At 38.9% G+C, this 14,570-nt stretch overlaps 1 protein-coding gene across 1 annotated transcript; it reads left to right on the top strand.

Moving 5' to 3' along the window:
• Positions 1–1,797: 1,797 nt before the first annotated feature.
• LOC112056972 (cilia- and flagella-associated protein 251-like) lies at positions 1,798–13,487 on the top strand. The gene is made up of 17 exons (XM_052881755.1): positions 1,798–2,055; positions 2,669–2,927; positions 3,409–3,524; positions 4,037–4,326; positions 5,087–5,238; positions 5,566–5,712; positions 6,032–6,140; positions 6,680–6,873; positions 7,727–7,878; positions 8,220–8,390; positions 8,856–9,026; positions 9,582–9,806; positions 10,479–10,570; positions 11,096–11,330; positions 12,144–12,363; positions 12,932–13,041; positions 13,350–13,487. The coding sequence occupies exons 1-17, from the start codon at positions 1,879–1,881 to the stop codon at positions 13,479–13,481; spliced, it is 2,952 nt and encodes a 983-aa protein (XP_052737715.1). The 5' UTR covers positions 1,798–1,878; the 3' UTR covers positions 13,482–13,487.
• The last annotated feature ends 1,083 nt before the right edge of the window (positions 13,488–14,570 follow it).

Here is a 14,570-nt window from a genome sequence, read left to right as displayed (position 1 = left end):
TTTGTTGGGGTATGAGTTATGCAGGTTTAGATGTTATGTTGAGTACTAACAGTGTGCCTATCAGTGGAGCCCTTAGGACATATTCAGTGAGACGAGCAGCACTTGGATGTTGCTTGTTAGCCGATGGCTAGTATGGTGGATGTAGGTACTTACCTATGGTAGAGCATAGGCTGACGAACTTTAAGTCTTGAACTCTGATGAACTTTTAAATGAAGTAAATCGGGTTATTGCGGGCTCCATTGGGTCCGAGCAAACTTTTGACGCCCTCTATACACAATGAAACATCGATTCTATAGACGCAGTTTGATGAACTCGTTCGATCATGATCAAATAGTTTTGATCATGATCTCGTTTAGTCATGATCAGATAAGTTTGTGACAATATAATCTACGTAGTGATTATGGATTATATACTTTTTGCTAAAGTCATTATTGACATTTTGTCATTATCGGAATTTAATCTCAGTTATTCACTATTTTAACCACGGAGACGCTAAATCTCCACGGAGAAGAGTTATAGTCAATGGACTCTAATAGAGCCTTATCGTCCAAGTCGCTGGATAAGTTTCACTCCCTGCCGAGTGTCAAGTCTGGCGCGCTCAATGAGTTGGAGTTCCGACGTTTGTACAGCTTGTCTCTCACTCAGATCAGAAGAAGGGCTGAATTTGGAGAGTACAACTATAAGCCGACACCATTTGTTAGTATAGAATTGATGTTTAGGCAATTGTAGATGCTTGATGCTGACGGACGTCCACAACTGGACAAAGGCCCCTTGGAAGGACTTCCAAAGGGTATTGTAACCAGCTCTCCTAGCTCTGATGTCATCGATCCACCTAGTGGGGGGCCGACCAACACTGCGCTTTCCGGTTCAAGGTCGCTATTCCAGCACCTTTGGGCTGCAATGTCTATGACTCTCCGAAGCCCGCCCATTACCAGTTCCGCTCTGCGACTCGCCGATTTATTGGTAATATCGGTTCTTCTTTCAGATCTCCTTATTTCTGTTTCAATCATGTAAAGATCCCAGCTTATCTCGTTCGATCGCTCACCAGCTTCCTGCCTGCCTATGAGGCCCATACCAAGTTACCAAGTTACCAAGTCGAACTATCTACGTATTTAAATGGCCCACTGCAAAAACAGGCCTTACTCTTCATAACAAAGGAAATTTGGAGAATAGACCTACTATGGTGTTCTAAATATGAATTGGCAGGTTTTGAGTTATAATATTGTTAAAATTTTTTGGAATAAATTCAATATTGCATAGCCTAACTGAGTACACTAATCCAAAAATTCATTATCCGTGACCACACACACATGCTGACCAACTAATCAACGACTAAGGAGGCCAAGAGGAACAGATGTATATTTCAATTTAAACATTCATTCTCTTCGAAGATAATGCATCAAATTTTTAAATCAATTGGTCAATTGCAGTAACATCGTACACATAATATTTATTTTGTGTACGGTTTTTCAATGAATGAATATTGCCGATAGCCACCAAGGGTATCGGGCAATTTAGGGTAGGTATATTATAGCCTATGTGTGTGTGTATGGTGTAGGCTGTAGTTATAGAATACCAATCATACCATACCTATGAGAATATAACTGCCATCTCAGTCCAAAGATAAACCTGTTAGGCTCCGAGTAGGTGCTTTCTTTTAAAAAAATCTCAGTAGCAACCTTAAAAGTTGGTGATTTTACGCCTTCATGACAACTTTAAGTATTTGGTCCAAGTAATGATCAAGGACCAATCATAAACAAACCCGCCAAACTAAATTGTTATTGGAGAACCTATGGCTACAAGTCGAAATCCAAATCCCCGTTTGACATAGGTGATAGAAGACTTGTGCCCTACAGCGGGACTATTAAGTACAGTCTGATGATGACGAGTATCTGTATTGTCCATCAGAACATTCGCTGGATCCACGGCTACAACCCACGCGTGGGCGTGATCAACCTGAACCAGCAGGGCAGCAGCACGGCGCTATACGCGGCGGGCAACTGCGCCGTGCTCTACAACTGGAGCCTCAACACCATGATGATCCTGCAAGGCCATGTAATATAACCAACTAGTAGACGCCGCGCGATTTCACCGGCATGATTCCCATTCCCGTAGGAATACGGGGATTTAATATAGTCTATAGCCCTCCTCGATAAATGGGCTATCTAACACTGAAAGCATTTTTCAAATCGAACCAGTACTTCCTGAGATTAGCGCGTTCAAACAAACTCTTCAGCTTTATAATATTAGTATAGATATAATTTTCAGTCAATAGTCTTATAGTGAAAAGCTTCGTCCAACACCCTTAGAAGCTTTCGCTTAGTTGCTGGATCAAGGTTCAAGGTTTTGATACAGAAAACTGTGATTCTTGAGACGGCGCGTATTGTGAGGAGGTTCCTCACTCTGGAGCCCTGACCACCGGTTGCCTGGGCATTGAAATTTTTGCAGCGGGAGAGTAGATTTTTTTATAAATTTTGCTAAAAATTTAAAAAGAAAGGACTTATAAATAAATAACCACTGCTTACGATTATTATAACTATTGTACCTACTCGAGTAGTGGACAGTAATTGTACTATACTGTGGCAGTATGTAGTTCAAAGCGATCTACTGCTTTATTTTTAAAATTCAACTAATCCTTAATCAAGGTCTATAACTTTTAATTTTCTAGAAGCACATGGTGACATGCATATCTTCTGACAGTGAGGGCAAATGGCTCGTCACAGCTGACACGGGCCCGGAAAACGTTATCATAATATGGGACAGCACCGACTACTTTCCTCAAAAAACCATCTTCAACCCCCACGGCAACGTAAAGTTGGCGAAGGTCGTTATCAGCGCGGATGCTAAGTTCCTTCTATCACTGGGATACCAGGATAAAGCTACAATTTATTGGTGGATTTGGTCTTACGGGTTGGACGTCCCTCATGGTATGATTACTAAGAACCGTTACACCTTCTGAGTCCATAGTAAGTTTTATGAGGATGACAAACGTGACATGTAGGCCCAAGTTAATAAGATATTGAGACCCGAGGCAGCGTGTCCTGCCAAATTTCTATTTGGTCATAAAGCAACGCAAAAAACAGCAAAAAATAAAAAAAAAATCGTCGCGGATTGACGTAAATTATATCACTCGGCACGCAACTTCAGCTTGTTGAGACGAATATCTTGGCATTAACCCTGCAACACAACCCCTCATTGTATTGTTTAGATATATGGTTTATTATATTCGAATTACGAGTAGCGACTGCGAGCTACATTGGCAGAAGTTGTTAAAAGTACATTACTTTTAACAACTTCCTAACCTTATATACCTTGTAGATAACTATAATAGTAATCTAAAGAATAGAATAAAATTTTATTGAATGGATCTTTTTGTGTAACATTTGGGTATGCCTTATATTTTTTCAGCATCATTGGAGGTAGATATTCCGAAAGGCAGCGTCATCGACATGAGTTTCAACCCCAACAATACTCAACAATTCTTGCTTATGACCAAGCACGATATATGGATTGGTATATCTGCGGTTAGTGTTACTTGCCATTAATCTAGTTCTAACAACTAGAGTAAAGGGAACTTTTTTCTTGCTAAAAATAAATATTTTTGATCTTGAGCTCATTTTATTTATCATAAAAGTTAAGGGCATCAAACTGACTCCAGCGATAGATAAGAAAATAAGTAAAAGGTTATCTTGGTACGATCATGTGATGCGAAGGGATAAATCATGACAGTCACATTACAAGAAGAATGTTAAACTTTCAAGTGGAAGGACGCTAGAGGAGAGGATGGTCAAAGAGGTAGTTAGAGTGTGGTGTGTGTGAAGTAGGATATGTGTGTAGTGAAAGAAGTACCTAGATTTAGAGTTGACGTAAAAATAGAAGCGAATGGAAAAGTATCGTATATTTTGCCGACCCCGCTTTAGTGGGACAAGAACAAAATAAAAATAAAAATGAATTGATTATGTTCAGAAGACAATAATTGAGTATATCAGAAATTGCTAATTAATCTTTAAATTCGTAACATGTGGTAATTTTACAGAAAATATTTGTCATGGAGAGAGGTCTTTTGAAAGAGACCAACGATTACGAGCTTAAGATTCGAATGATAGACAGAAAGAGATGCCTTGAGCACGGCATACTGACTTGCTTCACGTTCGTGAAAGACACTGGCCAGGTTTTGGCGGCGACCAGTCGCGGATCCGTCCTGGTGTACGGGTACACTATAGAGTACAACACTAATGTGGATATGAAGAACTATGAAAACTTGAGATATATCAAGGGGTTGAAGGTGGAACCGAGAAGGATTAATGTCATTAACTGTATTGATGGGTGAGAGAGCAATGTCTTGATTAATTTTTCCTATGGTTTTACTTATAGTTTCTTTTGCAGTATAGAAAAAATAATTACAACATTTTTCAACAAATCTTAAAGCCTAAGCCGTATATTTAGTACATACTCTCGGTACGTTATCTTTTATAACTCTCGTCAAACACCTAATAATTGCGCGCTGTAAGAATTTAGTACACTAATTATTATACTCTATAAAAAGACGTATAATTAATTGTACAGACAAGAGTACACAGTCATAATACATTTAAAAACCATTATATTTTTCGCAAAAAGAGCATTAACAAATGAAAAAATCTTCAAATGATGATGATGATGAATGATGATCAATGCTATAATTATGCATATTTTTTACAACTATATTATCCTTGAAGAATAGAGTAGTTAAATTGCAGTCGGGTAAAAGTGTCGTTCTATTCTTAGGCTCTATAAAATATTCAGATGCTTATTAAATTATACTGTCGAGAAGTAATATAAACTCAATGAGTATTTCAATAGGCCTAATTACAATTTTACCATTTTATTTTATTACTTAGTTAACGCCCTACCGGCAAAGACGTACCGCCAATCGATTTAGCGCTCCGGTATGATGTCGTGTAGAAACCGAAAGGAGTGTGGATTTTCGTCCTCCCCCTAACAAGTTAGCCCACTTAAATCTTAGACTGCATCATCACTTACCATCAGGTGAGATTGTAGTCAAGGGCTAACTTGTAAACAATTAAAAAAAACTCTTCGGTTTCAGAGTAATCGTCACGGGTAACTCCGCCGGCGAGATTCATTTTTACGACAGTCAGATGAAACTCTTGTACTGGGTGCACGGGTTCACAGTGGACTCTGTAAAAGGAATCAGCTTCAATATTTCTCCGAGGAGCTATATAACGCTGAATCCTAAATGTATGTTTATATTAATGGAAGTTCAGATATTTGTATCACCTACCGTTGATCCGCGGTTTCACCCGCTTTTTTTTCTGACCATTGAAATTTTCAATTACGCCCTACTAAAGTAAAAGTGCCTCGCTGTCCCATTGGTTTTTCTTTTTTTCAAGAATTTCTCAGTACTAATTCCACTCTAAGTTGGAAAGTTGATGGTGTGACATTCCCGTGCCTCAAAGAGCAGTCAAGGCGTTTAAAAGGAGGCCCCGTTAATCATCATGAAGTGCCTGACAAAGATTTCCTTTAGGCTGTACTGTACAAACCCTCAATTTCAATTTATTTTTCTAGGCAACAAAATTTGCCCTTGCTGGGAACAAGTGGTCGTCGAAGAGGATCCTGAAACAAGCGTGCCTCGTCAGAAGCTCTTAAAGAAGGCGTTACCCACCGACGCCACTACAGCAGACAAGCCATTCCTGGTCAGGGACTTTATTGTCTGTAAGATTCACAACCTTTCTAGCTCTTGATATGTCTTGGTTTATAACACTTAAGCCAATCTGTTTCAATCAATTCCAGGTCGCGATAATTTAGGATTTTATTTTTTCTAAATTGGCTCAAATGGTCTGGTGTTAGGCTTAAGCTTGGTGTGGATATACTATTATGTATTCTGTTGCCATAATTCGTAGTATTTTAATGGTTTTAAATAATTCCATGTCTTATTTTGCTACTGTCTCGAAATAAATAAGCACAGTTGGATAAAATTGTATCAAAATCAAAATAGATATGGACCCTTGTTAGCAAGTTGTGTTTGTCACAGGTACTCACAACCAGGGCGTAGGTTTCGTGGACTTTGTGACGGAGAAGCTCGTCACAATACTGGACAGCAAGACATCGCACGCTCTGTCGCTATCAGTACACCCGGAAAAGTGAAGTACAATTTATTTATGTTATCGTATTCATTAATGCTTAATTTAGACAGATAACTGGCTGACTTAAAACAAAATAATTATTATTTATATTTTGTGGTAACATCGCAAACTTTTGAACGATAATAACTCGAGGAACGTTTTTACCCTATTCCAGTGGCAGAGGAAAACAAGTTTTGAGGGTATTTTATCGGTTCTCGTGCCACTTACAGTTTAAACACCTTAAAGGTTAAATTATTGCTTTTCAGGCGTGTTTGTAGCGTCTGCGCTAGCTTCTATCCACAGTAACAAATAATTATGAACGGTTTTGGTACACGAATTATTTTCAGGTTTTCTGCTGTTCCTGGAATCATCAACGTTAAGTGCATGAACGTTAAGAAAAGGAGAAAAATAATTTAATTTGGTAAAATAGCACAAAGTGAAATGTAACTTCAGGCTGACCTAGAAGGTCTATTAGAGATTCCTAAAGAACTCAACTTACTACGTAATATAATTACCGTGGTGGTTCCTAAGGACCCCATTAATTATTTACTTTCTAGGACTTTTTTGTGTGTCGGATACAACGAGGGTACCATCGAGCTAGTCAACTATGTTCAGCACAAACTGTTTATTAGGATTAATCTGAGAGATCATTACAAAGTGGTGATACCACCTAAAGAAGACTCGATAAAAGGAGACATGGGGGTCACTAGACCTCAGCTTTCTGTCACCTGCTTAAAGTATTCGCCGTCAGGTAAGTTGATGAAATAGATATGTTTATTTTTTTGACTGTATTTGCTATCGGCTTTTTGATTCTGCAGCTGTGCAGAGGCGTTTTAGCAGACTCAAAGGTGATTACAAAAATAAGAAAACTAATGTCGAAGAAAGGTTATGATTCACAACATTTGTCAGGACAACTTAATTGACAAATCAAACTGTAACCAAAATAAGACCCTAGAATGGCAGAGAATGACCTTGAGTGAAGTCACGCACTTGTGAACGTCGTATGTTGTTGGTTAAAGGCGCCTTTAACAAACACTCCCCTTTTCCACTCGTAACTCTCCCGCCTATCCCAAGTAGCCCATAAAGAATTACACAACAAGAGATGTGGACGGCTCGAACGCCACGAGCACACTGAAGCCGTCCGTACCGCAAGTCGTTGCAATGCGGCGATAACAGGCGTTTGAGCCGAATCCATGGGTCGAACGCAGTGGGATCAGCTTTCTAAGGCTCTTTCTCTTGTAACGTCAGTTATGGGATTTGTGGGCTCAGGGCGATCTCTGCGATCTGTCCTGACGACGTTGGGAAGCACAAAATTCATATGACGTAAGAAAAGACATACATACATATTGATATAATATGGGCATTGATCACAGCGCAATTGATCGTAAGTGAAACGATTGAAAATTGTGCTTGTTATTTTCACCATTACTAAATCTTAGTCCCCTATAGTATTCATCTAAGCAGTATTCATCAATGTCTCTTATTCATAGTGTGGTTATTGTGTAATTTAAATCTTTAACTAAACTGTTCTCAATTTCATCTTCTTCCTCCAGAATTATATTTTGAGCTTTTAAATACTAAATGTTGTATTCTCTCCGTGAAAGGCATGCATTTGGCCTGCGGGTTGGACACGGGACAGTTAATATTCCTTCACCCCACGACCATCAACGTCCTAACAGAGCAACCTTTTCGTGACACGCTGTACGCCATCATTCAGATCGACTACAGCCCGGACTCTAGGACCCTGGCGTTAGCGGTGAGTGATGACATATTCATGTCATCATGTTACTTAATTAATACTCCATGATACGTTTATAGGCTCGCACTTCGCACGCGACCACGATTGAACCTGAAGGTGGTCCTGATGTGGCCCAAGGTGGAAAGCGTTTGCCTAGAAGATGCTTCACCTTTCTTTAAAGATAGATACCCAGATTAAACCTGAAAGCCATTTCAGGTTTACAGACGGCAATAAATAGATTTGAGATAGCGTGTATTGGGAGAAAATTCCTCATACCTTGATCGGTGACCACCGATTGCTTGACGGATTCTGATACTGCCCCGCTACGGGAGTTTATAAATAAGTATTTTTATTTACAGGATAAAAACAGAACTGTTTTTGTTTACAAGTTTGATTGCGATGCACATAAATGGTGGTTTGTCGGAAAGCACAGAGCTCATTACAAAGATATCACTTCAATTTTCTTCCTGCCTATCCAGAACGCTAATGGAGACTACAAGCTCTTTTCACTTGGAATTGATCGTATTATGGTTGGTTATGTTTGGAAGTTTTGTTTTTGAGCCGAAGATGGTGTGACAATCCAGGCTGTCGCCATTTGATACACCCTCAATGAGAGCTGCTGCAGCACTCATGCGTGATTTCAAGTGCGTTTACTCGTAAGCCATGAGTCTCTCGTTGATTTTATCTTTACGTGCTTCAGCAACGAGCAAATAGCAAGGCAAATGCCTTAGCAACAGCTTTGCCTCGCACATCAACCAAAATAGAAATTTTTCCAATTCAAACTTTTTGTTTTTATAGTCAAAGAGCGATCAAAAATTTAAAGCATAACCTATCTAACGATTGTTTTGTATTTTGTCTAAAAAGTAGTACGTAACTGAAGCAAGGAGAATTAAAAAATGCCCTAAGACCTCATTACTCCTGCCAGGGGCGCAAACGCAAATGTCGCTGCAATCTTAAATTTCACTTCCAATATTTAAGTAATTTAAACTGAACAGGTTGAGTACAATATTGGAGAGAGTTGTGACGAGTACCTTGAAGTCCTGAGCTTAGACCGAGTCGACCAGTGTGCTGTACCACTGTGCGGTATGTACTGGCCGAACAACACTGAATTGGATCTTGAAACACATCGCAATGACCTACCTATGATACTTATTGCCAATGATGAGGTAAGCCACGTTATTTGTGAGTGTCATGGGCTATATTTTAATCCCGTCTTCTCACGGAAACGGGAACTGCACGAAGTATCTATATATTTTTTAATGGGTCACTACAGGGTCAGGCTTTGTAAAGGAAAGGAGATTTGGCACGTAGACTTACCACGCTTATGCGATTTGGCGTTGACTCTGTAATTGTCAGTATCAGATGTTAATGATGATGACCGAGAACGACGGCTAATTGTGCTTTCCGTTCCGTGGCACGGAGGTGTGTCTTATGCGTGTTTGAAAATCGCACATATTTCTGTATTTTCTGGATTTCAAAATTCAAAATCATAATACGAGTTTAAGTAATTATGTGATTAAGATCATCTACTTCTGTGGTCTCAAACCTTTTGATACTTTTGACATGTTCAGTTTTGGCTTGTGTAATGTTACGTATTCTGTTGTTTTGGTTAGACCACTGACAGTCGTCTGTCTGTCCAGTCTAGTCCATCTTTGCAGGTTGATACACTTTGTGTATCAGGTCTACGAATATCATTTGTTTCACAGATGTTATTCTTCCAGCACAAATACAAAATCGTGAACTACGCCACCACGATGACGTTATCAACGATCCTGGGCCCCAGGTACGAGAACCCAGTGTGTCGCATGCAACTGATCACAAAGTCGCAGGAGGAAGGTGAAGCGCAGTACCTGCTGTTCGCCACCAAGAACATCATCGGCTTGCAGAAGATACCACTCGATGGCAATCCGTGGAAACATACTGCGATACTTGGTCATCCAGTACAAGTAAGTTAACACTTAAGACGTACTAGTTCAGTTCAAAACTGTTGCTTAATCTATGTCATAGGATGCATGATAAGCAAGAACATTTTTCGATCCGAACGGCTTTCATCTTCACATAGGAACTAATAAAGAGCTACACTGATGATTTTATTGCCGACTCTTCTCAGTAGAATCTACCTTACGAATCACTTGAATCTACCTTACGAATCAGTGGTAGGTACCTACATTAAATCAGTTTCTCTACAAGGAACTGAATAAAACAAACTTGATATTTTAAAAATGCTCTGGAATTTGAATTTAAGTATATCTCTGGTGTATCAGGTTAATTTGAAAAAAAAACGACATTTTTTAAGTATTTCATCAAGGTTTTACAAATTTCGTGGAGAAATAAGGACATGATGAATTCTGTTAGTAAAATATATCATTATAGGACTTCACGAATATAATTTATTTTTTGTGTTTCTTGAAAAAAAAAGTTTATTTGCTAACTCATTCAAGTATTATGATCAATATCTTTACATTTGTCGACTGTTCACGGGGTACAATAGTCGAGTGAGCGAGGAAACCAAACCTTTCAATGTTGAGTCAGGGATTACCGTGGTACCTCCACGTCCACGGTTAAATGCTTGACTTCAATATCTTTAAATTTCAATGAATTTCTTCTTTTTTGCATAGATACTAGAGATGTGTTATCGCGAAGATAGCGGGACACTGTTCACAATCGGCGCGAAAGATAATTGCATGTATCAGTGGGCGGCCAACTTCAGGTGCGTTTATCTGCATCTTTGTATTTGAACAACTTGACCTTGAGTCTTCCACGTGGAAGATATTAATTTTCTGTAGGTGTATATTTTAGAGTAATCATGATTTAGGTATCCGAGACTTGGTCGGTAACTGCGGGCAGGCTCAAAGTCTCTCAGCGGGCGATGGAGCAATTTATGCTTGGAGTTTCTCTGCGAGATTGAATCAGAAATTAGGAGGTCCGCAGAAAGTCACTGATAAAGCTCATCGAGTCGCGAAGCTAAAGTGGTAATGCACATGATTCGAAGATTCGATGGGTGTTGGGGTCCCAAAGTGCTGGAATGGCGACCCCGCACCGGAAAGTTAATTGTTGTTCGATCCCCCACTAGATGGTCCGAGGACAACAAGCGGGTTGCAGAACCACTAGATGAATGTTTATAAAATAAATAGCAACTCTTCTATGTAGAGAAAGTTTATTTAGAAGATGTACGAAATACCTACAATATACTACCTACTGAAAATTTGATCATAGGTCTGTCATTCTTTGTTAGGTCAGTAGAAACAACTACGAAGATGGGTGGTAGCGATCTGGATCCCTACTACTGTCTCATAGAGAACGGTCGTCCAGGCTGGCTCTTCAACGAGATCAGAGACCTGTTCTACTACATCCAGATCCTCTGCCAGGGCACCTTCTCCCCATCGATGAGGCGTGTCAGTGACTTCATACCGATCGACTCAATGCCTGATCTGATGAGGGCATTGGGATATTTTCCATCCGAATACGAGGTTAGTCAACTATTCGTTTTAGTAGATAGGTACTATTTCGATGTATAATAACAACAACCGCATTTTTCGTATTCCGTAAAACCCATTGTTAACTAAAGTCACAATCTCATACACACTGCTTAGTAATTATGATCTGTTAGCAATATGTTAGTAGTGATTATGAAGTCGCGTGATTTAAGAATCAATAATAACAGCTTAGTGATAGAAGGAGAGTGTTAAGGCCTCATAAAAGAACCTTAACCCTACATCTATCGGTCGCAAGTTCGGGACTTTGCTCAAGGTTTTTCTACCACTCGCGGGTTTATTGGTAACATTTTCAATGGGAATTGTGAGACCTGCCAGACTTTCATTCGATAATAGTGTTTTGCCTTTTAAATCCGCTTCTGATGGCAACCCGCTCTCTCACATCAGAAGTGGGATTTAAAGGGCAAAACTAGTAGTGAATATTAGTGAATAGGCCAGCTGACCACGTTCTATGACATCCTTACAGCCACAGCGTCAAAAAAACATTATCCTTTTGACGGCCGCGTGGCGCAGTGGGTAGTGACCCTGCTTTCTGCATCCACGGTCGTGGGTTCGATTCCCACAACTGAAAAATATTTGTGTGATGAGCATGAGTGTTTTCCAGTGTCTGTGTGTATTTATACATTATATAAGTATTTATATGTAGTATATAAATGTATATAAATATTATAAAATCAACTATCTTAGTACCCATAACACAAGCTACTCTGTATGCTTACTTTGGGGCTAGATAGTGATGTGTATTGTTTATGTATATATTTAAATATTTATCCTATATTCAAACTGCAGGTAGAAAATCTTCTCGTGGAAGCAAAGTATAAAGTCTACCAACGCTTTCCGAGCACTGAGATAGACTTCGATGAGTTCGTAAAACTGTACCTCAACCACCGGCCGGCTTTCTGTGACAACTTTAGGAAGATCAGAAACGCATTTCGCCACTTTGCCGTCATGGAAAACAATAAGCTGACTATAAATCGTGAAGACTTTATTGAGATACTTAACAGTAATGGTAATTACCTACTCGTAGATACATTTTGTGCATTTCTTTGGTATACTAAAGCCTAGAATTATTGAGAAGATTGCAGTCATTCAGCAATAGTTTCCTTGGTATTAACTTACAATATGTAGGTGATTAGACCTCCTTACAATGCTCACTCAGCGGGTGCGGGAGAGGTATGCTCCCGATTCTTTACGTCATCTAATAATAAAAACTTAGGAGCTTTAAAAAGACTATGAAAATCGACACACAGAGTTATATTGTAAGCTGGAATTAACACAATAGCTATGGAATTTAAGCTAATCTAGGAAATTTTAGAATTTAAACTATCGTGAGTGTTATTCATATTAATTGATTATGAACTAGTCGGGCATACTCCGACGTAATATCACGTGAGTTTTAGCCGTGTTTCATAATCAATTAATAATCTAGGAAAATTAAAAAATTCCCGGGCTATATTAAAACTCCAAGGTGAATTCCCGCGGTCAATCGTGGCCATCAGTTATTGTCTTAGAAGGGCACTTTGTGCGAGAGAGATTGTTTAACATTTGTTTTCTATGTTTTATATTTCCGCACTTAGGTGAACGCTTCCCACTGGAGCTGTCCTGGTACTTGTTGTCGATCCTGAACGGTCACAGCTTCGAGGATAGAGCCGCCATGACAGAAGGCGACTTCTCCTTTTTGCCTCAGGTATATTTAATTTTAGCCATTATAAAGTGCCTCTCAATGCATCTGATGCTTTAAGTGACTATAATTTCTGTAAAATACAGTGTTAATCCTCATGTGACTGTAATTTCACTTAGTGTCAGTATTAACCCTCATGTGACTGTAATTTTACTTAAAGTCAGTGTTAACTCTCATGTGACTTTCATTTCACTTAAAGACAGTGTTAATCTTTGTGTGCCTATAATTTCCAGGGATGCCCTTACCTGCTTAAGTATATCTAAAGTACCTGCAATAGGTCATTAAAATAAGCTGATAATGATGACAATTTCCAGAAGATAACACTGGAAGAGCTAGCGTCCAACCTCATGGGCATCCAGGACGTGGACATCTTGTCAGAGCAGTACTCTGTCAGAGACTCGCAGGGATCCCAGCAGACTGTCTCCTCGGAATCGGAGGAAATTTAAATAAAAATATTATTTTAATTGAAAAGCTTTTTTATTAGCAACATTTTAGAAAACAATGGACGACTACCTATAATACCTTTTTTTCCTTATCGCTTTTGTATTTCCGAGGTTATTCTAAAACTACTGAACTTGTAATAAACCCTATCTAAATAGGATCAGCAGTTTTTATGAAAACCGCAAATATACAAAAGCAATAGGTACGTTGTCATAAACATAAATTAAACGTGGTCAGTTTTTCCTTGGCAAAAATTATAGAACACTAGCCTGCGGTTTCTCCCGCTTAGTTCCCGTTTCCGTGAGAAGACGGGGACAAAATATATCTTTGACACTCAACTTGACTTTCTAGTGGTAAAAGAACTTTGAAAATCAGTTCAGTAAATCCAGAAATTACCCCCTACACCACCACAACCTCTTTTTGACGAAGGTAAGTCATCCCAAAGAAAAGGACATTCATACCGCTTGATAGAAACTGACATTTTTCATACATCCATACATATTTTCATTACAATAATGAATATGTATGTAAGGATTTTTAAAAGGTAACCCGGCGGTATATACACTTACCTAAATAAAGATAATATAGAGATAGGCAACGAAACTATGTCAGGTATACAAGACAGAACAAGAAGTTAGCTCATTGCATTGGCGGCTTTTGCATTTTTATTATAAGATTGTATTTTTATCTAAATATTTGATACTTATCTTAAGATTGTATATGTAGTGCATTCAGTTCAATGAACGACAATAACCTGACCTTGGGTTTCCACACACAGGCTCATTTCCTTGACATTAATGTAGACTGTTTATAAAAATGGGACAAGTGCGAGTTGCATTCGCGTGTTGAGTGTTCCGATACTGTCTGTCCATTTATTGGAATCTGACCTAAGTAAAAAAAAATCAAGCAAATTTTTTTTCGTTAGGTGCAAATTCTATCAACAAATCTTAACATTACAATAATTGAAATTTGTGTTCTCAGAAACATTTCAACTGCAAATGTAAGTTGATACGCACAAAAATGTCATTCGAAGATCATGGCCTTCTTATATTTTCCCCGTAATCTATAAGTAACTAGCGGACCCGGTCAAGCTT

Source organism: Bicyclus anynana, chromosome 5 (genome assembly GCF_947172395.1).
Source record: "Bicyclus anynana chromosome 5, ilBicAnyn1.1, whole genome shotgun sequence".
Taxonomy (NCBI): domain Eukaryota; kingdom Metazoa; phylum Arthropoda; class Insecta; order Lepidoptera; family Nymphalidae; genus Bicyclus; species Bicyclus anynana.
The sequence above is the reverse complement of the archived record's forward strand: the minus strand, read 5'-3'. Positions and strand labels throughout refer to the sequence as shown.

Coding starts and splice junctions, on each gene's coding strand:
- LOC112056972 (XM_052881755.1), top strand. CDS start 1,879: ATGATGACGAGTATCTGTATTGTCCATCAGAACATTCGCTGGATCCAC. Junction 5,239..5,565: donor TATAACGCTGAATCCTAAAT/GTATGTTTATAT, acceptor TTATTTTTCTAG/GCAACAAAATTTGCCCTTGC. Junction 9,807..10,478: donor TACTTGGTCATCCAGTACAA/GTAAGTTAACAC, acceptor TTTTTTGCATAG/ATACTAGAGATGTGTTATCG.